Source organism: Mercenaria mercenaria, chromosome 15 (genome assembly GCF_021730395.1).
Source record: "Mercenaria mercenaria strain notata chromosome 15, MADL_Memer_1, whole genome shotgun sequence".
In the NCBI taxonomy this organism is placed as follows: Eukaryota; Metazoa; Mollusca; class Bivalvia; order Venerida; family Veneridae; genus Mercenaria; species Mercenaria mercenaria.
Window position 1 is genome coordinate 49297150 of NC_069375.1, and position 25413 is coordinate 49322562.

The 25413-nt window shown below is 36.2% G+C and overlaps 1 protein-coding gene across 8 annotated transcripts in view; it reads right to left on the reverse strand.

The window, feature by feature from the left end:
- Positions 1–4114: 4114 nt before the first annotated feature.
- The window catches only part of LOC123554100 (hemicentin-1-like), a 99873-nt gene continuing 78574 nt past the window's right edge, over positions 4115–25413 (reverse strand). For all 8 annotated transcript variants that reach the window (XM_053525241.1, XM_053525238.1, XM_053525242.1 and 5 more), the window contains 8 exons: positions 25157–25276; positions 24602–24715; positions 22094–22292; positions 18892–19020; positions 14052–14118; positions 11580–11622; positions 10569–10791; positions 4115–8904 (listed from right to left, as the gene is read on the reverse strand). In XM_053525241.1, coding sequence (XP_053381216.1) covers positions 8055–8904; positions 10569–10791; positions 11580–11622; positions 14052–14118; positions 18892–19020; positions 22094–22292; positions 24602–24715; positions 25157–25276 — 1745 coding nt within the window. In that variant the 3' untranslated portion in view covers positions 4115–8054. The remainder of the gene's footprint in view (positions 8905–10568; positions 10792–11579; positions 11623–14051; positions 14119–18891; positions 19021–22093; positions 22293–24601; positions 24716–25156; positions 25277–25413) is intronic.

Below are 25413 nucleotides of genomic sequence, written 5' to 3' on the forward strand. Positions count from 1 at the left end.
TAACCACTTTTTTGTAGTACAACACACATGTTACATCCAATTTTGAGAAGTATTTTGACCTATCTTTACCTGTTAAGGATTTTTATATGGACTTCTTTTTTATGCCCCTGAAGGGAGGCATATAGTTTTTGAACCGTCGGTCTGTCCGCATTTTTCGTGTCCGGTCCATATCTTTGTCATCGATGGATGGATTTTCAAATAATTTGGCATGAATGTGTACCACAGTAAGACGACGTGTCGCGCGCAAGACCCAGGTCCGTAGCTCAAAGGTCAAGGTCACACTTAGACATTAAAGGTTATTGCATTGATGGGCGTGTCCGGTCCATATCTTTGTCATCGATGGATGGATTTTCAAATAACTTGGCATGAATGTGTACCACAATAAGACGACGTGTCGCGCGCAAGACCCATGTCCGTATCTCAAAGGTCAAGGTCACACTTAGACATTAAGGGATAGTGCATTGATGGGCATGTCCGGTCCATATCTTTGTCATCGATGGATGGATTTTCAAATAACTTGGCATGAATGTGTACAACAGTAAGACGACGTGTCATGCGCAAGACCCAGGTCCGTAGCTCAAAGGTCAAGGTCACACTTAGATGTTAAAGGTCTTTTTTCATGATAGTGCATTGATGGGCGTGTCCGGTCCATATCTTTGTCATTCATGCATGGATTTTAAAATAACTATGCATAATGTGTGACACAGTAAGACGACATGTCGCGCGCAAGACCCAGCTCCGTAGGTCAAAGGTCCTAAACTCGAACATCGGCCATAACTATTCATTTAAAGTGCCATCGGGGGCATGTGTCATCCTATGGAGACAGCTCTTGTTTTTTTAGCTCAAAGGTGAGCTTTTGTGATCGCGCGGTGTCCGTCGTCCGTGCGTGCGTCCGTCCGTCCGTAAACTTTTTGCTTGTGACCACTCTAGAGGTCACATTTTTCATGGGATCTTTATGAAAGTTGGTCAGAATGTTCATCTTGATGATATCTAGGTCAAGTTCGAAACTGGGTCATGTGCCTTCAAAAACTAGGTCAGTAGGTCTAAAAATAGAAAAACCTTGTGACCTCTCTAGAGGCCATATATTTCACAAGATCTTCATGAAAATTGGTCAGAATGTTCACCTTGATGATATCAAGGTCAAGTTCGAAACTGGGTCACGTGCCGTCAAAAACTAGGTCAGTAGGTCTAAAAAAAGAAAAACCTTGTGACCTCTCTAGAGGCCATATATTTCATAAGATCTTCATGAAAATTGGTCAGAATGTTCATCTTGATGATATCTAGCTCAAGTTCGAAACTGGGTCACGTGCCTTCAAAAACTAGGTCAGTAGGTCAAATAATAGAAAAACCTTGTGACCTCTCTAAAGGCCACATTTTTCATGGGATCTGTATGAAAGTTGATCTGAATGTTCATCTTGATGATATCTAGGTCTAGTTCGAAACTGGGTCACGTGCAGTCAAAAACTAGGTCAGTAGGTCTAAAAATAGAAAAACCTTGTGACCTCTCTAGAGGCCATATATTTCATGAGATCTTCATGAAAATTGGTCAGAATGTTAACCTTGATGATATCTAGGTCAAGTTCGAAAGTGGGTCACGTGCCCTCAAAAACTAGGTCAGTAGGTCAAATGATAGAAAAACCTTGTGACCTCTCTAGAGGCCATATTTTTCATGGGATCTGTATAAAAGTTGGTCTGAATGTTCATCTTTATGATATCTAGGTCATTTTCGAAAGTGGGTCACGTGCCATCAAAAACTAGGTCAGTAGGTCAAATAATAGAAAAACCTTGTGACCTCTCTAAAGGCCATATTTTTCATGGGATCTGTATGAAAGTTGGTCTGAATGTTCATCTTGATGATATCTAGGTCAAGTTCGAAACAGGGTCATGTGCGGTCAAAAACTAGGTCATAGGTCTAAAAATAGAAAAACCTTGTGACCTCTCTAGAGGCCATACTTGTGAATGGATCTCCATAAAAATTGGTCAGAATGTTCACCTTGATGATATCTAGGTCAAGTTTGAAACTGGGTCACGTACCTTAAAAAACTAGGTCAGTAGGTCAAATAATAAAAAAAACTTTGTGACCTCTCTAGAGGCCATACTTTTCATGGGATCTGTATGAAAGTTGGTCTGAATGTTCATCTTGATGATATCTAGGCCAAGTTTGAAACTGGGTCAACTGCGGTCAAAAACTAGGTCAGTAGGTCTAAAATTAGAAAAATCTTTTGACCTCTCTAGAGGCCATATTTTTCAATGGATCTTCATGAAAATTGATCTGAATGTTCACCTTGATGATATCTAGGTCAGTTTCGAAACTGGGTCACGTGCGGTCAAAAACTAGGCCAGTAGGTATAAAAATAGAAAAACCTTGTGACCTCTCTAGAGGCCATATTTTTCATGAGATCTTCATGAAAATTAGTGAGAATGTACACCTTGATGATATCTAGGTAAAATTCAAAACAGGGTCACGTACCTTCGAAAACTAGGTCAATAGGTCAAATAATAGAAAAACCTTGTGACCTCTCTAGAGACCATATTTTTCAATGGATCTTCTTGAAAATTGGTCAGAATTTTTATCTTGATAATATCTAGGTCATGTTCAAAACTGGGTCACATGAGCTCAAAAACTAGGTCACTATGTCAAATAATAGAAAAAATGACTTCATACTCAAAACTGGGTCATGTGGGAAGAGGTGAGCGATTCAGGACCATCATGGTCCTCTTGTTTAAGATTAACTTCCTTTAGTTGTTATTATAAATAACTTATGCCTGTGACCTTTCTCATGTTGCAGGGGCATCCATGTCTGTGACACATTTCTAGTTTGTTAATATACTATGTACATACAGTCTGCATTTACAATCTTGTGTGCACCTAATCTCCTGAACCCTTGCACACAATTTCATGAAACTTCACACAAGTGATCAGTACCAACCAAAGTTGTGCATGGTGCATGTTACTTTCTTTTAAATATGGGACTTTTAGTGTTACTTTACTATACACATAGTCTGCATATGCAATCTTGTGTGCATATAATCTCCCGAACCATTGCACACAATTTAATGAAACTTCACACAATTGATCAGTACTCACCTTGCATGGTGCATGTTAGGTTTTTTCAGAAAAATATTCTGCAGTTCTGAAATCATTCATCCTCCACCTCTGATTCATGTGGGGAAGTTGGCATTTACTTGCGGAAAACAGGTTTGTACTGGTACAGAATCCAGGAACACTGGTTAGGTAACTGCCCGTCGTTATATGACTGAAATACTGTTGAAAAATGGTGTTAAACCCGAAACAAACAAACATGAAATATGATGGACAGATTTGACCTTTGAGCTAGATTTGTGACCTTGACTGAAAGATCTGGTTCATGTGCTCTGCACATCGTCTCCTCGCCATCTACCTATATGTCGAGCTGAAAGTCAATACCTTTAATGGTTATAAAGTTATGCTCCAGACACAAATTAGGACAGACGGAAGGACAGACACAAGCACCATCACATATTATATCCCGTTTTTCCAAAAATAAAGACAAGAATATCGTATGACACATACCCACTGAAAATACTTGATAGAATAAAGTGCACTGCACTGGGCTTAGTAACTCCAGAAAAATTAGAATGAAAAGCCTGTCCATGTGTTGATGTATACCAAGTTTCATTTTAATTGGACTGAAATTGAAGGAGGGATTGAGTACACAATGTTCTGATATAGTTGTAAGTTGTATATTTCAATGTTCATAGAACGGCCTTAATTCCAGAAAGAAAATAATCAACTTGAAAGTACCAACCATGTGCACTTCATGTTGATGATGTAAACCAAGTTTCAGTTCAGGATGGAAACTGCAGGAGGAGTAGAGTACAAAATGTTCTGATGTAGCTGTCATATAAGTTCAAAAACGGGCCATGGCTAAAAAAATAATTATTAGACACGGAAGTCCCGATATGTGCATGTCCGCTTCATGTCAATGATAAACCAGGTTTCATTTTAACTGGATGGAACTGGTAGGAGTTGAGTACACACTAGAGTGTTGGATGGACGATTAACTCTAAATGCCTCTTGGATCTTTGGCACCTGGACATAAATCATTAAATACAACAGATAATAACAAAGAAATAGCAATTTACCCTTTATCATATATAAATCATAGCTCATCAATTGTACATTGTAATAATCACTGGTACAAAAATGTATATGCAGCCAATTTCACTTGAAATAAATGAATAAGTAAACAGTATTATGCTATTTGCACAAATATCACTAACTAATCTCACAGTTTATATATTTAAAAAAAACAATTAAAATATAAAATATTTTATACAGAAAATTGTATGTAAAATTGTTTATATTGTGCAACAATAATGTAAACAAACAGCATTTGCAAATAAAAAACGAGGGCCAAAATGGCCCTATATCGCTCACCTGTTACTATTGCACTTAAGGACAAGAAGATCAAAGAATCATAATCCAGATCAATCAAAAGAATTATGAGAAAATATAGTTAGAATTTTCTTGAAGTTACTTCAAATAAAATTATTTTCAAATCAGGCCAGTAGTTTTATGCCCAAAGGATTACATCGAGCAACATTTTGACTGATGAAGCCCAAAGGTGAGGAACAACAAAGCTGCTATTAAGCCGAAAAGGTCAAAATAGCTCATTTTGGCCCTTTCAGGGGCTGTAACTCTGGAACCCATTAGGGGATCTGGCTGATTCAAGAAAGGAACCAAGACCTTATGGTGACACAAGTTCTGTGCAAGTTTGATTAAATTCAAATCAAAAATGAAGCTGCTATTGTGCAGACAAGGTCAAAATAGCTAATTCTGGCCCTATCAGGGGTCATAACTCCGGAACCCAAAAAGGAATCTAACCATTTCAAGAAAGGAACCAACATCTTGGTTCGATACTAGTTGTGTGCAAGTTTGGTTAAAATCAAATCATAAATGAAGCTGCTATTGTGCAGACAAGGTCAAAATAGCTAATTTTGGCCCTTTCAGAGGCCATAACTCTGGAACCTATTGCGGGATCTGGTCAGTTCCAGAAAGGAACCAAGATCTTATGGTGACACAAGTTTTGTGCAAGTTTGATTAAAATCAAATCATAAATGAAGCTGCTATGGTGCAGACAAGGTCAAAAAAGCTAATTTTGGCCCTTTCAGGGGCCGTAACTCTGGAATACATAATGGGATCTGGTCGGTTCAAGAAAGGAACTGAGATCTTATGGTGACACAAGTTTTCTGCAAGTTTAATTAAATTCAAATCATAAATGATGCTATTGTGCAGACAAGGTCAAAATAGCTAATTTTGGCCCTTTCAGGGGCCATAACTCTGGAACACATAAAGGAATCTGGCCAGTTAAGAAGGGAACCAAGATCTTATGGTGACACAAGTTGTGTGCAAGTTTGGTTAAATTCAAATCATAAATGAAGCTGCTATTGTGCAGACAAGGTCAAAATAGCTAATTCTGGCCCTTTCAGGGGCCATAACTCTGGAACCCATGAAGGAATCTGGCCAGTTCAAGAAAGGAACCAAGATCTTACGGTGATACAAGTGGTGTGCAAGTTTGGAAAAAATCAAATCATAAATGAAGCTGCTATTGTGCAGACAAGGTCAAAATAGCTAATTTTGGCCCTTCAGGGGCCATAACTCTGGAACTCATAATGGGATCTGGCCAGTTGAAGAAAGGAACCAAGATCTAATGGTGATACAAGTTGTGTGCAAGTTTGGTTAAAATAAAATCATAAATGAAACCACTATCGTGCAGACAAGAAATTGTTGACGCACAAAAATAGCAAATTCTGGCCCTTTAAGGGGCAATAACTCTAGAACCTATGATGGGATCTGGCCAGTTTTTGAAAGGAACTGAGATATCATGCCAATACAAGTTTTGTACAAGTTTGATCAAAATTGCTTGCAAAATGTTGTCTCTATCTTGTTCACAAGCAATTGTGGACGGACGAAGGGTGATCACAAAAGCTCACCCTGTCACTATGTGACAGGTGAGCTAAAAACGGGTTAAAATTTTGTACATTATTTTGAACTCTACATACATAATATGTACAAGAATAGCAAGAATCGTGATGTGTAAAACTTTTTCACCACATGACAAGCAGCATGGCAACAAGGAATGATGTATGGTTCTGTATGTCATCAAAACAAGACAATTAGTCTCATCACCTTAGAAACGTCCTTTAGTATAGAGAAGAATAAAATTTATTCTTTATTAACATTCAAATTGAGACTTTTAAGCTGTTTCTGCAGTTTTCTCTGTAATGTTTTCTTAAGAATAAATTTTGTAAACAATGTAATATGCAAATATTTATTTTGTGAGACGGAAAATTTTACAAATTTGCAGAAAACGGCATAATTTATCAGTACTGATGTGCCACATTTTTGCTGCATGGTATTAATTCATGGTTCATGACAGTTAAACTTTTGTTTTCAGTTTTAATCATTAACAGCCGATCTTCCAGGACTGTCTTTGTACTGGGTTTAATAAACAAAGTGCTTAAGACGTAAGACAGCATGCTCAATTTTTCTCAGTCCTTGACTCAGAATTAGAGATTTGCCAGTAAAAACTTTATAAAACTTGAACCAAAAAATTCTAAGTTAAAAAGGGGCATAACTATGTCAAAATTTAAATAAGAGTTATGGGGATTGTTTCCCTTCGTGTAGACTTTGGTAGTAAATAACTATTTCAAGTTTCAAGCCAAAAATTTTGTTAGCAACAGAGATACATTGTACTTGACTTTATCAAAAAAATTGCGAAATTTATTTTAGGGATAAACAATGTTGACATACAGTCAGATTTTGTGTTAAAAACATTAAGATCTTAACAGAAATAACATAAGTCTCATATAAAACAAAAAATACATATTATCAAGATGCTGATTGTACAATATTCCATTCTAAATATATAGCTAGTCTATAGGACTGTTGTCATTACAGACTGTTTAAAGATGATCATGGTTCACCATTGTGTAACTGAGCATGCAGACCAGTCTTGAAATCCTAGTCCCTGATTGGCTGTTTCTGAGCACAACTTTAAAATTAACCAATGGCAAGCTTCCATTTTGAGACTGGTTTCCGAACTTATGTTATATAACCTTGGACCCATAATTATCAATAAAAGAAGGATTTGCATAACAATGAACAAAATTTGTAGACGGTCAAATAAGGACAATTTGTGTGATATTATTTCAAAATTGGGCTAACAGTTTTATACAAAAAGTTTTCCGAAGTTTCTACTATATACATATAGGGAAAAAAGACCACGCCCCCTGGCAGCCTTTTTTTTTTTGACAAATCGGAGTAATTGGAAACTTGGTAAAGGGTCACACATGGACCATTTGTGTGAACTCATTTTAAAATCTGACTAGCAGTTTCATACAAGAAGATTTTTAAATTTTCCACCATAATATATATATTTGGAAAAGTGACAATGCTCTCCGGCAGCCATGTTTTTTGACAAATCAAAATAATTTTAACAATCTTGGTAGAGGGTCACACAATGACCATTTGTGTAAAATTATTTTATAATCAAGTTAGCAGTTTCACACAAGAAGATTTTTTTAATTTTCACTATATACATAGGGAAAAGTGACCAGTCCCCTGTGGGGCCATGTTTTTCGACGAATCAGTATAATTTGGTCAGTCTTGGTAGAGGGTGACGTAAGGACCATTGTGTGAAATTGTTTGAAAATCTGACCATCAGTTTAGGAGGAAATGTTGTTTGAAGATTTTTCTATTTCTAGCTCTGGCGGCCCTTATATGCAACCAAGCAGAACCGTTTGAACAACCTTGGTAGAGGCCCATCCAAGGAGCTATCATGCCAAGTTTCACCAAAATCCATTCTGACGCTGGTTTTGGAGGAGATGTCGTTTAAACACAATTGTTGACGACACACGCATGACGGACACAGCATGATCATAATAGCTCACCATGAGCACTTTGTGCTCAGGTGAGCTAAAAATGCTAAATAATGAAAGGCTGGCTGTATCATGGGAATATTGCACCTTAATCAGAGGTAAAGGATCTCAACTACTGCCATTTTATCAAATTAATATAATTCAGCAGATAAAACTTCTTGTTTTATTTCAGCATCTGTCAAAAAATTGTCATCTATCACATTTTTGGGGTTTTGTTTGAATTTAAAATTATCATTGTATGGATTAAATTCTCGATTTGTATCTGGCAGAGAATTATCTCCCTTTAGTCCATTCTGAATATTTGTTTCACCATTTTGTTTGAGTTCATTAGAAGTTGTAGTCTTTGGATTTATACTGGAAACATTATGGCCCTTCTTATGTTTACTACCATCACCATTGCACATTTCACTGTAAACAACATCTGATGCTTCACCACTGTCATGGAAACCATTTGGTTTCCCCTTTTCTGTGGTACTATCTTCAAATCTACTGTTTTCATCATTTAAGTCTCCATTTCTAGCTATCAATCTTTTTTTTGGAATTCCTTTTTCTTTTAACATACTTTCCGACAACAATTTCAATTTTCTATCCTTTTCAAGATCAATTTTCACAGATGGTTTAAGAAGATCAAGGGAAAGAACTCTAACAGGTGGTTTAGGTTCATTAGAGTCACTGCCCTTTACAGTTCTTCCTGGAGAGGCTGACCTTGTACTTCTGCCCCTACAAGGATTCTCTACTTCACATAATTCCACTGAATTAGTATCTTTTGCTTCTGCCATAGTTACAGCAACATACTCAGGGGAGAACACTCTGAGAGGCCGTTCCTGTGATCCAAAGTTATCTGCTCTATTTCGAGGCTGTTTTGTAATTTGAACTGAATGTTTACGAGAGGACTGGAGATCACCACTGTGTATACTTGTGTAGATATGTTCTGCTGACTGATCAGCATTTTCTGCCTCTAAACTGTTTGCATTCATTGAGCTGAAACAAGACAAAAGCAACAACTTTTAATCTGTATAAAGTGAAAAATTTCACTATTTGTGTCATTCCACAAAATTAAATCTCAATGACCAAGTGAAATTCCCATTTATTTTATGTTCACAGGTAAAAACCCACAAATTTAAATTCCCCACAAAATACTTGTTTTGACCCAAAACTTAAAACTTTCTTGCCCTATAATTAAGTTTCACAAAATGGAGTTGGCAAACTGGTTCATAAAGATTTTACTTATTGGTGGTCTTTTCTAACATACCAAGATGTCTTTAGATTGATAATCATCCAAATTATTATTTAATTATCCTTATTTTTGTTTATGAATTTAGAAAAAAACAAGGAGCTGCGCTCAATAAACGCTTGTTGCCCCCGGTGGCATCCTTGTCGATACATAGCAACCTAAGTCCAAAACGAGGTCAAGGTCAAACTGAGGCCAGGTGATGTTTGAAGATGAGGAATGGTCACAGGTTACATCTGTATTAGTATCAATTCATTCTTGTAAGCGGTATTGATGCTAGACGAAACGGCCCCATTTGGTTAACCAAGAGATGGCCCATATAAAGCAACCTAAGTCCAAAATGAGGTCAAGGTCAAACTGAGGTCAGATGATGTTCGAAGATGAGGAATGGTCACAGGTTACATCTGTGTTAGTATCAATTCAATTTTGTAAACGGTATTGATGCTAGACGAAATGGTCCCATTTGGTTAACCAAGAAATGGCCCATATAAAACAACCTAAGTCCAAAATGAGGTCAAGGTCAAACTGAGGTCAGGTGATGTCTGAAGATGAGGAATGGTCAAAGGTTACATCTGCATTAGTATCAAGTAATTCTAGTAAGGGGTATTGATGCTAGACGAAACAGTCCCATTTGATTAACCTTGTACGGACGGACGAACGACTGGATGGATGGACGGACAGGACAATCACTATATGCCTCCCGCATCAGTAGATGCCGGGGACATAAAAAATTCAGTCTTAGTTTGGTCCAGGTTACAAAAGCTAATGCCATCATCAACTTTATTTTGCTACTGTATTCTAATTGATAATCAAAAGTTAATTCATGAAAAGACGCTAGGCAGCTACAAACAAATCCATTATGAACAAAGAAATTTGCATTGTAAATTCAATACTGTTAAATTTTTCATTACTATTACTGGGAGACTAACATCCTTGGATTGCGTGATTGCATCAGTCAATGAAATCTAATTACAACTAACAAAACAATTCCCATTTATTGTATTTTTAACATCTAAAATCTGCAAATTCTTCTCCAAATGATACTGCCACTTAAAAAAACAAGGAGCCGCGTTCAATAAACGCTTGATGCCCCCGGTGGCATCCTTGTCGATACAAAGCAACCCAAGTCCAAAACGAGGTCAAGTTCAAGGTCAAGGTCAAACTGAGGTCAGGTGATGTCTGAAGATGAGGAATGGTCACAGGTTACATCTGCATTAGTATCAAGTCATTCTAGTTAGGGGTATTGATGCTAGATGAAACGGTCCCATTTGGTTAAACTCGTACAGACGGACGAATGGACAGGACAATCACTATATGCCCCCCGCATCAGTAGATGCCGGGGGCATAAAAACATCATGGAATTTTATGCTCCTGAAGTTAAACGATTTCATAATATACCCATGTGTTACAATACCTGTATATATCTGAAATATCATCATGGTTTCCATTTAACGACACTTCCTGAAAATGCTCACTGTTGTTATCTAACTCACAAGTTTTCATGACCCTCTTATCAGCCTTGATTTCAATATGACCTTGACCTTCATCATACTCGACAACACCTTTCACAACAGTTATATCACAGTCTGGTAGTTCTATCTCACTCTGTCCACAACAAGCTGTTTCCTGTATATTCTCTGCAATCAATAATTAATCTTCATAATTATCTAAACAGATTTTATTGATCTATAAAACAGATCTTTTGCAAATACTTTGAAATAAACAAAACATGTTTATTTATAGTAATTTAGTTTAGCTCAACTGTAAATTTTTTTTCCAAGATTCCAAGAAGTCAATCTTGAGTCTACTTCTTGGAAAAACCAGTACTGGTGCCAATAAATAAAGGAGTGACATCATGTGCCCAGAAGACTACACACAAACAACCCCAAGCCTGTGCAGCTGATATTTGTATACCTCTGTGCTATCTGACTGACTCATCAGCCATTTGTCCAGATGTCTTGATGAGATGTTTATTTTCTCTCCATTACAGAGGTTGTAACATACTGATATAACTGATTTCAAGACAGTGAAAACATCTTTGCAATAGAACACTAATTTTTCGGGTAATTCCAGGTTGCAATCATAACCTACAGATAAAATTCAATAACCATATATTCCCTTATTAACACCCCAGGGTTGTTACATTTTGCAAAAGAGGGATTAAGAGTTTATTAAGGCCTTAATTTTTTTTTCTTACATTTTTAGTAAAAAATACAGATTATAGATACTTCTAATGAAGGAATTTTAACATTAGTACTTCTATAGAGCTGTTATTCACTCAGGACCTAATTTTTTTTGTTTTGAAAATACTGGGGGTGCAATTTATTAGGGGGAGGTGTTAATTAGGGAACATACGGTATCTTTAAAATTACCATTTTGGACTATAATATTTTGACATAATTGAAAGTTTTCATAAAATACTTACCATTATACAGTTTATCTCTGCTTGATGTATGGGAGACTGGTTTCTGTCAACAGGAAGAAAATATTAGTAAAGTAGATCACTATACTGCAAGAAAAACAAGTGAATGAAGTATTGCCATGCAATTGCAAGTCCCCTACTGGAAGGCACCTAATTTTCTCTACTGCAGTACAACATAATGAACAGATATCTGTCAATGATGTATAAACAATATTGTACTATATATACAATATGTTATAACAACACACTTGTGCATATATAAAAACCCACAGTTGTTTTCATATTGAATTGTTTTGGCTGATTATAAAAATGTTATCATATAAGTTATTTATAGTAACAACAAAGGGAAATTAATCTTAAAAAAAAAAAAAGAAGAAAAAAAAAATCTATATAATTTAAGTCCACAAGAAACTCTTTACCAGGTAGAGATAGGTCAAAATACACCTAAAAATTGGATGTAACATGCATGTTGTACCACAGAAAAGTGGTCTCGATTTTTCTCTACCGCCAATAATAAAAAAGTTACAATAAAATCTATTTATAGTAAAAACAAAGGGATGTAATTCTAAAAACAAGAGTGCCTCATGGTGGTGAACATTTGGTCCAAGTTACATCAAAATCCCTCCATGCATGAAGAAGAAATGCTCCGTACAAAGTCATTCTTGAATTTGACCTTTGACCTCTAAATATGACCTTGACCTAGGGACCTGGTTCTTGCGCAGGACAATCCGTCTTATGTTGGTGAACATTTGTGCCAAGTTACATCAAAATCCCTCCATGCATGAACAAAAAATGCTCCAGACAAAGTCATTCTTGTGTCTGACCTTTGGTCTCTAAGTGTGACCTTGACATTAGACCTTGGGCCTGGGTTTTGTGCATGACATGTTGTCTCGTCCAGGGGAATATTTGTGCCAACTGATATCTAAATCCTGTTTTGCATGACAAAGTTATAGACCGGACAGGAAAAAAAATCCTCTTGACCTTTGATCTCAAAGTGTGACCTTGACCTTCAAGCTAGGGTACTGAGTATTGCGCAAGACACGTCGTCTCATCATGGGGAACATTTATGCCAAGTAATATTGTAATCCCTTGATGGAGTTCTGGATCGGACAGGAAAAAAACCTTATTGACCTTTGACCTCCAATTGTGACCTTGACCTTTGAGCTAAGGGTCTGGGCTTTATGCATGACATGTTGTCTCATCATGGGGAACATTTGTGCCAAGTAATATTAAAATCCCTTCATGGATGGCAGAGTTATGGACGGGACAGGAAAAAACTCTGTTGACCTTTGACCCCCAATTATGACCTTAACCTTTGAGCTAGGGGTCCGGGATTTGCGCATGACATGTCGTCTCATCATGGGGAACATTTGTGCCAAGTGATATTAAAATCCCTTAATGAATGTCAGAGTTATGGACCGGACACGAAACAGACCCTGTTCATGCTATGTTAACATTTGACTGCTAAGTGTGACCTTGACCTTTGAGCTAGGGGTCTGAAAGTTGTGCAAGACATATCATCTTATTATGAGGTACATTTGTGCCAAGTAATATTAAAATCCCTTCATGGATGGGAGAGTTATGGACCGGACAGGAAAAAAGCCTTGTTGATCTTTGACCTCCAATTGTGACCTTGACCTTTAAGCTAGGGGTTCAGGTTTTGCGCATGACATGTCGTCTCATCATGGGGAACATTTTTGCCAAGTAATATTAAAATCCCTTCATGGATGGGAGAGTTATGGACCGGACAGGAAAAAAGCCCTGTTGACCTTCGACCTCCAATTGTGACCTTGACCTTTGAGCTAGGGGTCCGGGATTTGCGCAAGACACGTCATCTCATCATGGGGAACATTTGTGCCAAGTTATACTAAAATCCCTTCAAGGATGGGAGTGTTATGGACCGGACAGGAAAAAAGCCCTGTTGACTTTGTCCTCCAATTGTGACCTTGACCTTTGAGCTAGGGGTCCGGGTTTTGCGCATGACACGTCGTCTCATCATGGGGAACATTTGTGCCAAGTAATATTAAAATCCCTTCATGGATGACAGAGTTATGGACCGGACACGAAATTGCGGACGGACGGACGGACGGAAAAGCGCATTCCTATAGTCCCTGAAACTGGTTTTCAACCAGTAGGGGACTAATAATCACAACACAATTCTCTTTCAATATGACATAAAATCCTTTTTGTCTTTCATTTACATAACTTTACATGTTTACTGTCTGTTAAGAAAAACTGATGTTTAAAAAAACATAAAAGTCATGGCACATTGCAATTAAAGATTTTTAACACAGATAGCAAAAATTAAATATATAGTTTTGAGTCACGATCACTACTTTTATTGGGACATAAATTATATTTTTGATTTCAATTTTTAACGACAGAATTTATAGAAATATTAATCTAATAATCACATTGACTCATATAATCTTAAAATAAATAAAACAACTTCACTATCAGTTCATGTTACTTTACCTGAATTTCTGTCTCTTTATAAAGTGGATTTTTAGCTACCAGGAGTACATCACTAGATAAGTTTGATCTGAAAAGTAATAAAAAAAAAACAATAGAAACATGTCTTCCAAATTCTTAACCTTAAGTGCATGCATTATTCAATTAAGGAATGTTCAGTAATTTCTAATCTATACCGACTTGGTACCCAATTATACAAAATAATTTTATAAGAAAGTTAACCCTTGGTGAAAATCAGAAATTTCCTTTCATATGAGCTACATTGTTTTCCAAAGAATGCCTAAATGCCAAACAAGAGTACATTATCACAAAGAAATTACTAATTTTCAATATGAGTACCTTAAAAATGTAATAGGGTTATTATAACAGTAGCTCAATCTTAGATGCTGTATTCTGCTCTCGTGGATTTTGACTGATCAGATCACACTAGGTGCTTGTGCCAAGTGTGATCTGACATTGCAAAATCCACGACAGCCAAATACAAAATCCCAGATCTAGCTACATTATAATGATCTACATCTTCTGTTTACCGCCCAACAATCAATTCTGATTATAACTGGGAGTCACTTTGTCTGGGACGGATTTAAAAGATGAGCAAGCTCATTAGGTGCAAAGTTAAAAAGAACTACAATTACTAAGATAAAAACATAGATAGAGATTAGAAAGTTACAGTTGCAATCCTCTCAGTGAAAAGAGTCAAACTGGGGCTGGACTGTATATGTAGGGGGGGAGGAAGGGGGGGGGGAACTATTCCAGGAACAAATTGTTCTTGGAAACAAGAGGGTCAAGACGGCCCTAGGTCGCTCACCTGAGAAACACACCATAACAGTGTAAACATGTCTGAAAACAAATATTCTGGCAAATTTTCATTAGGATTGGACCCAAAATGTGGTCTCGAGTTTAAACAAGTATTTTCTTTGATATGACCTACTGACCTAGTTTTTGACCCCATATGACCCATATTCAAACACGGCCTAGATTTCATCAAGGCAATCATTCTGACCAAATTTCATGAAGATCAATGGATAAATACAGCCTCTATCGCATACACAAGTTTTTTCTTTGACTTGACCTAGTGACCTACTTTTTAACCCCAGATGACCCATATTCAAACTCGACCTAGATTTCATCAAGGCAATTATCCTGACCCAATTTCATGAAGATCAACTGAAAAATACAGCTTCTATTGCATACACAAGGTTTTCCTTTGATTTGACCTAATGACCTAGTTTTTGATCCTAAATGACCCATATTCATCCGCAACTTAGATTACATCAAGGCAATCATTCTGACTTAATTTCATAAAGATCAATTGAAAAATACAGCCTCTATTGCATACACAAGGTTTTTCTTTGATTTGACCTGGTGACCTAGTTTATGATCCCAGATGACGCATATTCGAATTCAATCTAGATTTCATTAAGGCAATCATTCTGACAAAATTTTATGTAGATCAATTGAAAATACAGCTTCTATTGCATACACAAGGTTTTTCTTTGATTTGACCTAATGACCTAGTTTTTGATCCTAAATGACCCATATTCGAAATCAACCTAGATTTGATCAAGGCAATCATTCTGACTAAATTTCATGAAAATCAATTCAAAAATACAGCCTCTATCACATACACAAGGTTTTTCTTTGATTTGACCTAGTGACCTAGTTTTTGAGCCAAGATGACCCACATTCGAACTCTGCCTAGATTTCATCAAGGCAATCATTCTGACCAAATTTCATGAAGATCAATTGAAAAATACAGCCTCTATTGCATACACAATGTTTTTCTTTGATTTGACCTAGTGACCTAGTTTTTAACCCCATATTCGAACTTGACCTAAATTTCATCAAGGCAATCATTCTGACCAAATTCCATGAAGATCAACTGAAAAATACAGCTTCTATCGCATACACAAGGTTTTCCTTTGATTTGACCTAGTGACCTAGTTTTTGACCCAAGATGACCCTTTTTCGAACTCGGCCTAGATTTCATCAAGGTTATCATTTTGACAAAATTCATGAAGATCAGTTGAAAAATACAGCCTCTATCGCATACACAAGGTTTTTCTTTGATTTGACCTCGTGACCTAGTTTTTGACCCAAGTTGACCCATTTTCGAACTTGGTCTAGATTTCATCAAGGTTATCATTCTGACAAAATTTCATGATGATCAGTTGAAAAATACAGCCTCTATCACATACACAAGCTAAATGTTGACGGACAGACGACAGACAGACGCCGGACGCCAGACATTGAGCGATCACAAAAACTCACCTGAGCATTGCTCAGGTGAGCTAAAAAGGAGTTTGAATGGTATTTGGTGTGAGAATTTGGGATCAAGTAGTTCAGGTTCCTTGTAGGTGTGAGGTGGTTATGGTCAACTGCAATAAGACTGTACCTTATTTTAAAAAATATAATAAGGGAATTTTTAGTGAGGCGTTGTTCAAGGGATTGCCAGTTGAGATCATTAAGCATTTGGCTGACACTGCTTGTTTGACCATAGTTGTTACGTAAGTATCGAGCTGCAGATCTTTGTACTCATTCAATTTTGTATGTGAGGGATTTTTGCCAAGGGTGCCATATAGTGGAACAGTATTCAAGCTGTGGGCAGACATAGGTGTTGTAAGCTATTTCTTTTACTTTTCTGTTGTTTGTTTTGACATTTTTTTTGGTGAGTCTAAGTGAATTATTTGCTTCTGGTGTGATGTTATCAATGTGTTTTGGCCAGTTGAGATCTTTACTTAGTGTAACGCCAAGCAGCTTCTGTAGTTTTTAGTGATGTATTATGGAGTGTATAATTGTAGATGATAGGTTTTTTCTTTCAGGTAATCCTCAACACCTCACACTTATCCGGACTGAACTCCATTGACCCATCCTTTTCCCAGGCTTCTACGGAATGAAGATCATTTTGTAGGGATTGAGAATCAAGGAAGGATTTAACTGTCAAATAGACAATAGTGTCATCTGCAAAAAGACGTGACTTACTTTTGATGGACTCTGGGAGGTCATTTATGTAGGCTAGAAAAAGACAAGGCCCAATGACCGATCCTTGTGGAACCCCGGAAAGAACAGAAAGTTCATCTGAGGTGAAGCCATCCACAACTACTCTTTGGGAGCAATCTTGAGAAATTACCTGATCCACTGGGATGCTAATGGGTGGACTCCCAGAGTATCGAGCTTATGAATCAATTTATGGTGGTCAACCTTGTCAAAGGCTTGACTGAAGTCCATTCTGATGACATCAGTCTGTTGGCCATTTTCAAGATTGTCAAAAACCTCTTGTGTGAAGCTGATAAGTTGTGTTTCACAGCTATGCTTTGACCTGAAGCCATGTCGATACTGGCTTAGGAGATCATTTCTGTCAAAGTGGGACATGATATTAGAGACAAGTGTATGTTCCATTAATTTAGAGGCAATACATGTTAGGGATGTGGGCCTATAGTTGCTAGCCTTGGACTTTGGACCTTTTTTGTAAACTGGTACAACAATTGCTCTCTTCCATCTTTTGGGACTTGACCTGTTTCAAGAGATGGTTGGAATGTCTTTGTAATGATTGGGGCTATCTCTTGGTGAAGCTCCTTGAGTATTCTTGGGGAAATTTCATCAGGACCAGAGGCTTTATTTGGATTTAGCCCCATTAGTAACTTGTCCACACCCTCATCAGCTATGAGGATCATTGGCATCTCTGGTGCTGATTTAGGGTTTTTTGCTTTTTTGCTGAGTTGTTTCAGGCTTAGGGGTTGGGACTTTGAAAAGACAGATTCAAACTGTTTATTGAGGATGTTTGCCTTTGTGACCGGGTCAGTATAAGTTAAGCCCTCATACTTCAAGGGGGCTATACCACAACTCTCTGTTTTGTTATGTTTAACAAACGAGTAGAACTTTTTGTTCCTACCCAGTTGGGAGTCGCAAGTAAAAATGACCAATTCCAAACAAGACCAATAGGAGGTTCTTATTTCATTTTGGATCCTACTTTTTAGGGCCTTAAATTATATATATATGATCCCTTTATTATATACCTCTACATTTTTTTTCTTTCTTTTTTGCTATTGAACTTTTGTAGATTTTACGTGCACTTTTTATAGAACTGTGTCTGATCATGCAAATTAAATGAAAGCAGTCCGGCAACATACAATACAAAAGGTACAATACAGATTTTTTTCTGCCTGTTCATATTTACTTGTGAAATACAAGCCGTATTTTTGACAGAATTTATATAGGTATATAATAAATTTAATTACAAACTTAAAACTGCAGGAGTCTAAAGGACATATATGAAAAACACACATCAAGATGTTCCCAGAGTTTTCTCATAAGCCTTTTCATTTGCATACAACACCAATTACTATCAAATTGATTACCAGTATTACTGGTGAAGGGAGCAAACATGAAAAGTTTAAGATATTACCTAGGTGGTACTGTTAATCTTACTATTTTTTTTTTCAATTTCAAAACATTGTTTGGGTAAAAGGCATTTCTAATTTTTCCTGTTTTATCTTGGTGGGTATAGAGTCACAACTTTTCATGGTGGAGAAAGACCCAAAGTGCCTATTCAGGCATTACTGTAGGTATGGGTAAGTACCTGGGTAGAACCACTGACCTTCCATAAGCAAGCTGGATAGTTCTCTCACATGAAAGTATTGTCAAACCCACAGTGATGAGGGGAAAGTCATTCCAAGTCAGAGATGAGTTTTATGCAAGGGTATACTTGGGCATGTCCAGCTACACAATTCACTCAGGATGGCTTAACATTCATATATTAGGATCATTTTGGGTATATTAAATTCTTTTAGTTTTTCACCCCAAGTTAGTTAGTTAGTATGAATATGTGTGACTGTATGTTTACCCTAGATACTCTACACTTCCATCATGCTTCCCTTTGGACCCCATTGTACTCTGAAAACTTTCATCAAAACTGTAGAAACTATGGCCACTTTTTCTTTTAGATCCATACTTGTCATCGTTATATAATGTTCTGAAAAAGACAAAAGCAAGTAAGTCTAAAAGTATGGATAAGCCCACCAGCCTGTTGTCAGGGTATCAGATGCTTATGCTAGAAGGTTGGGGCTTTTTGCATCATTTCTAATCACAGAAAATAAATAACATAATACAGAAAACTTTGTATTCCTGAAATTCAATATTCTGATAATATGATATGTCTTTTATAATTATCTTAATACTGAAAGCATTGTTTCAGTAAGCTATGATAATATTTGTGTATTCCTTAAGACATTAGCATTTAACAGCAAAAATCTACATATGGACAAGCGTATATTAATGGAACAGAATTAAACTGCCTCAATTTCTGTGTTAAAAAGACACATCAGCATAACCTAGGTCATATGTTAAGTTTCCAGCTTTTGAATATAGAGGAAGTCCCAAGGTTCTTTTAATAAGAACAAGATGAAACTGCTAAATCTAATAATGAATATATACAAGGTTTTAAATTTCAAAGTGTTTAAAACATATTTTTCAAAATAATCTACAAACATTAATTTTTAAAGATTATGGTAAAGAATCCATTTAATAGCTAGACTCTACATATGAAGATGAAGATCCTAGATAATCAGAATGGAAGGTAGTGGACCCATGATCAATGGAGATCCCAGATAATCAGAATGGAAGGTAGTGGACCCATGATAAATATCAGCAATTCACAAAATCTCCGGCTGTTACAGCATGCTTCAGTTTTTTACTTAAGAAAGCCATATGTGCATTGAGCTACATTTACGGTAAAAATATGAACTTTTTAACATGAATAATGTAATCAGATGGAAATTACTGAATGTCTTTATAGCCCCACTACCTTAACAAGAGGGTCATGATGACCCTGGATCGCTCACCTAATTAAACAGTCTTGGAAATAGGATCTAATAATTTTTTAAGTATTTTTCCTATATAACTCACATAATAACTAAGTGACCCCAGGGCAGGGCCTCTTTTAACCCCAGGGGCATAATTTGAACAATTTTGGTAGAGGACTACTAGACAATGCATCATACCAAATATCAAAAGCCTAGGTCGTATGGCTTCAGACAAGAAGATTTTTTAAAGCTTTTTCCTATATAAGACTATATAAAACTCTGGACCCCCAGGGCAGGGCTTCTTTTCACCCAAGGGGTATAATTTGAACAATGGACCATAAGACAATGCTACAAACCAAATATCGAAGGTCTAAGTGTTGTGGTTTCAGACAAGAAGATTTTAAAACTTTTTTTCCTATATATGTCTATGTAAAACTTGGGACCCCCGGGGCGGGGCCATATTTGATCCTAGGGGGATAATTTGAACAATCTTGGTAGAGGACCACTAGATGATGCTACATACCAAATATCAAAGCCCTAGGCCATGTGGTTTTGTACAAGAAGATATCTGACCCTAGGGGGATAATTTGAACAATCTTGGTAGAGAACTACTAGATGATGCTACATACCAAATATCAAAGCCCTAGGCCATGTGGTTTTGTACAAGAAGATTTTCAAAGTTTTCCCAATATAAGTCTATATAAACCATGTGACCTACGGGGCGGAGCCATATTTGACCCTAGGGGGATAATTTGAATAACTTTGGTAGACGACCACTAGATGATGCTACACACCAGATATCAAAGCCCTAGGCCCGGTGATTTTGTACAAGAAGATTTTTAAAGTTTTTCCTTTCGGTTGCCATGGCAACCAGAGTTCTGCATGGAATTCAATTTTTTGAATTTTGAAAGGGGGCCACCCAAGGATTATTCCTGTGAAGTTTGGTGTAATTCTGCCCAGTGGTTTTCAAAGAGAAGATTTTTTTAGAAATTGTTGATGGAGGACAGATTACGCACGACGAACATCAAGCGGTCACAATAGCTCACCTTGTCACTTTGTGACAGGTGAGCTAAAAATCCAAGGACAGTCGAACTTCCTTCACTCAAACTTGACAGGACAAGCAAAATCTTTTTGAGTTCATGGTTCTTCAAGCCATCAAACAAAATACATTACATAGGGATTTTGCGGGAACCTGACCATGAGTTTGAGTGAAAGCTGGTGTTTGAATTATCCAAGTTAGAGGGTATGAAGTTCGACTGTACCACGCTAAAACATAACATGAAATGATAAAACTAACCTGAACAATAAACATATCATAAGCAAGAGTATTAAACATAAACATAAACATAATAAAGTATGAAATTACAAAGAAACAGACTAAAGAAAAGACAATTATTTTCATTATTTTTTCAAAGTCACACATGCAAAATAATTCCATGTCCAGAAGGTTAGGAAAAAAACCAATAAAATGTAGGAGCCTCATCAAGAAATATTTAAAGGTACCTTATGATATTTTTTACAGATCTACCCCTATTTCCCTTCTTCATATACTTTTAATGACACAAGAACCATAATGTAAGCATATTCTGACAATATTTACAGAACACCATTTTATCATAAGGCACCTTGTATTTAAACATGGGTCATATCATTATTATTTTACAACCTGACAGATTTTGCATAATTGTGTATGATGCAAGGTGATTTCTTTTAAAAGTGGGTTATTTCATCGTGTTGGCTGTAGATAGAAATTTGACAGCAATTTTTTAAGGTGAATATTAATATTTCAAAACAGGAAGATATTTTTTAAGAATGTGAAAAAACAAACAAATCCAATTAAAAACCATGGACTCAAACATTTACATGAAGTAAGCATTTAATTACATATTTTTTGCAGACTTTTACAATATCTACACAATACAGATGTTAAACTCTAAAGCCTTCTACTATGTTAATGTGCCAAATGTGGTAGAAACTGGAACTATATAATAGACTTTAGAAGTTTAATTAGTTCTTAACAACAGATTACCATACAAATCTCAAAGAATCATGCATGGTTCAGTAAGTATTTAATCAAAGAGAAACAGTCCACCATGGATAACCTACAACATGCACTTAGCGAAAATCATTTTTACAAAACACTCCCGAGCAATTATGCTACAGTCTATGTCAGAAATGACAAAAGATATGTCTTGGAATTTTTTTTATATAAAACATAAACAAAAATTGAGATAAAAGACTTACTTTGGGTTTTCCATATAAAACTGATCTAGAGACAAGGTATGGTCCAGTAATGAAAGACTCTTTGATTTTCTCTGGGTACGGATACGAGACACCACACACACTATGAGAATGACAACAATAATTCCTCCAACAGAACCAGCTATTATGGCAATAAGTTTGTCCCTGCCAAATGAATCAATGCCTGAATGTGGTTCTGGTTCTGAAAAACATGCAAGTAGATTGTGATTATGTGCAGTTAGCAAAAACCTGCTAACTACAAAGTTGTCAGTTTGATTTCTGCAGGGAAAAACTTACTTTAAAATGTTTTGAGTTTAATGCTGTTTTTCAACAGTTATTTGAATATATCCATGCCAAATGTATGCCTGCATGTGGTTTGGTAATACATGGGACTACATTGTAATATGCAGTTTGCATAAACTTGTCAACCAAAAGGCTGTGAGTCTGAACTCAACTTGAATCAAACTTTGTTAATATATTAGAGTTTAATTAGTTTTTCAACAGTACTTCAGGTATGTTATAAACAAGAGGGCCAAGATAGCCCTAGGTCGCTCACCTGAGACACAATAACAGTGTAAACACGTTTGACCTAGTGATTACATGGAAACAAATATTCTGGCCAATTTTCATTAAGATTGGACCAAAAATGTGGTCTCTTAAGTTTAAACAAGTATTTTCTTAGACCCATATTCAAACACGGCCTAGATTTCATCAAGGCAATCATTCTGACCAAATTTCATGAAGATCAATGGATAAATACAGCCTCTATCGCATACACAAGTTTTTTCTTTGACTTGACCTAGTGACCTACTTTTTAACCCCAGATGACCCATATTCAAACTCGACCTAGATTTCATCAAGGCAATTATTCTGACCCAATTTCATGAAGATCAACTGAAAAATACAGCTTCTATTGCATACACAAGGTTTTCCTTTGATTTGACCTAATGACCTAGTTTTTGATCCTAAATGACCCATATTCATCCGCAACTTAGATTACATCAAGGCAATCATTCTGACTTAATTTCATAAAGATCAATTGAAAAATACAGCCTCTATTGCATACACAAGGTTTTTCTTTGATTTGACCTACTGACCTAGTTTTGACCCCAGATGGCCCATATTCAAATTTGACCTAGATTTAAACAAGGCTATCATTCTGACCAAATTTCTTGAAGACTAATTGAAAAATACAGTACCTATCGCATACACAAGGTTTTTCTTTGATTTGACCTAGTGATCTACTTTTGGACACCTGATGACCCATATTCAAACTCAACCTAGATTTTATCAAGGCAATCATTCTGACATGATTTTATGAAGATCAATTGAAAAATACAGCTTCTATCGCATACACAAAGTTTTTCTTTGATTTGACCTAGTGACCTAGTTTTTGATCCCAGATGACCCATTTTCGAACTTGGCCTAGATTTCATCAAGGTTATCATTCTGACAAAATTTCATGAAGATCCGTTGAAAAATACAGCCTCTAATGCATACACAATGTTTTTCTTCGATTTGACCTAGTGACCTAGTTTTTTACCCCAAACATGACCTAGATTTCATCAAGGTTATCATTCTGACCAAATTTCATGAAGATCAATTGAAAAATAAAGCCTCTATGGCATACACAAGGTTTTTCTTTGATTTGACCTATTGACCTAGTTTTTGACCCCGAATGACCCATTTTCAAACCTGGCCTAGATTTCATCAAGGTTATCATTCTGACACAATTTCATGCAGATCTGTCTCTCTGAAATACAGCCTCTACTGCATACACAAGCTAAATGTTGACAGACAGACGACAGATGACAGACACCGAACATCGAGCGATCACAAAAACTCACCTGAGCATTGCTCAGGTGAGCTAAAAACAGTGTTCATAAATTCTACACCAGTGCTGACTTGTTTTCTGCAAAAAAGACAACTTTCCCACGTGAATCAGACATAAAAGAATAATGTCTGATAGAATACAAAAAAGTCTGAATGAATTCTTCCCCTTTTTATGTTAGAGTGTTTCATGTCTGTTTCCAGGAACATTAGTTAGCATGCTTATGGAATGAGAGCTATAAAGTTTTGTCAAAATTCTTAAACGTTTCTTTCAAAATTGAAAAAAAAAGTGTCTTATTTTGAGAAAATCATTAATCTAGAAACTGGTCAATGTCAAAATCATAAAATTCTTGTTTCTCATGGTATACAGAGTTTTGTGGATTTTTTTGTTGCGCAAACACCGAAATCAACTTTCAACAAATAGATAAATTTCCACTCTTACATTACCATTAACATTTGAAATTCATAATTAATGTCTCACAGTTGAGAACTGATATTCAGTGGACTTTAAGAATCGTTTGAATTTATCATGAGACAGTTAATCATAATTGACAATGTAATCAGCATACCACTAATATCCCAACAAAACAGCCATTTTGGCAAAAACCATGTTTTTATTTTGGACAAATTTCACATTTTTCAAAACATATTATATATCCAGCTGACATTTTAAATTATTACCCAGATACTCAGCTCCTGTGTTATCTAGAACAACCCTGACTGGCTCACTTGATAGGTTCAGTTTTATATTCCTGGCCCAGATCGATAAACTGTAGGACACGGGCTCGGTCAAATCTAAACAAGATAAAACAATAACATGAATATATAGGCTGGCAGTGAAACATAACATCCTATAACACCTATATTGTTCTTTTTTTGGATATATTTGCAAAATGAATGACATGTAAACTCAAAACTTTAGTAACCAGCATAAGGCAAAACCAATTATAAAGTGTGAATCATTAAAAACACAGATATATCTGTGTCTATCAAATAAAGATTAAAGTGGAATGTCTTAAAATCAATGAAAATTCTTCATAATATTCATTAACAGTTTTCAATAGAAATAGTTTGCCATATTCATATTCACAAATGCTCAAGATACAGGAAATCTATTCCCTAATTATATACATGATATAGGAAATCATTTTCCAAAAATACATCAGATACAGAAAATAATATTCCAAAATGAATGAGATCGAGGATTTCTTCAAAAGCAAAACTATTATTGCTTACCATCAACTCTAATCTGGAATGTCTCATTGTACAGTACAGTACCCTGCCTGTGAATAAACTCTGACCCTCTCTCACTCTCTACGGCTGGTCTGACAATTCTGTATTCATACGCAACATCAGCTGTAAAACATGCACCAACTGATAGATAAGACAACAAAAGTAATGGCCCTATGTTGCTCCTCTGACCTAACCAACATATGAAAGGTCATTGTATGGAGGATGTTTCTGACAAAGTTTGATAAATATCAATTAAAAGG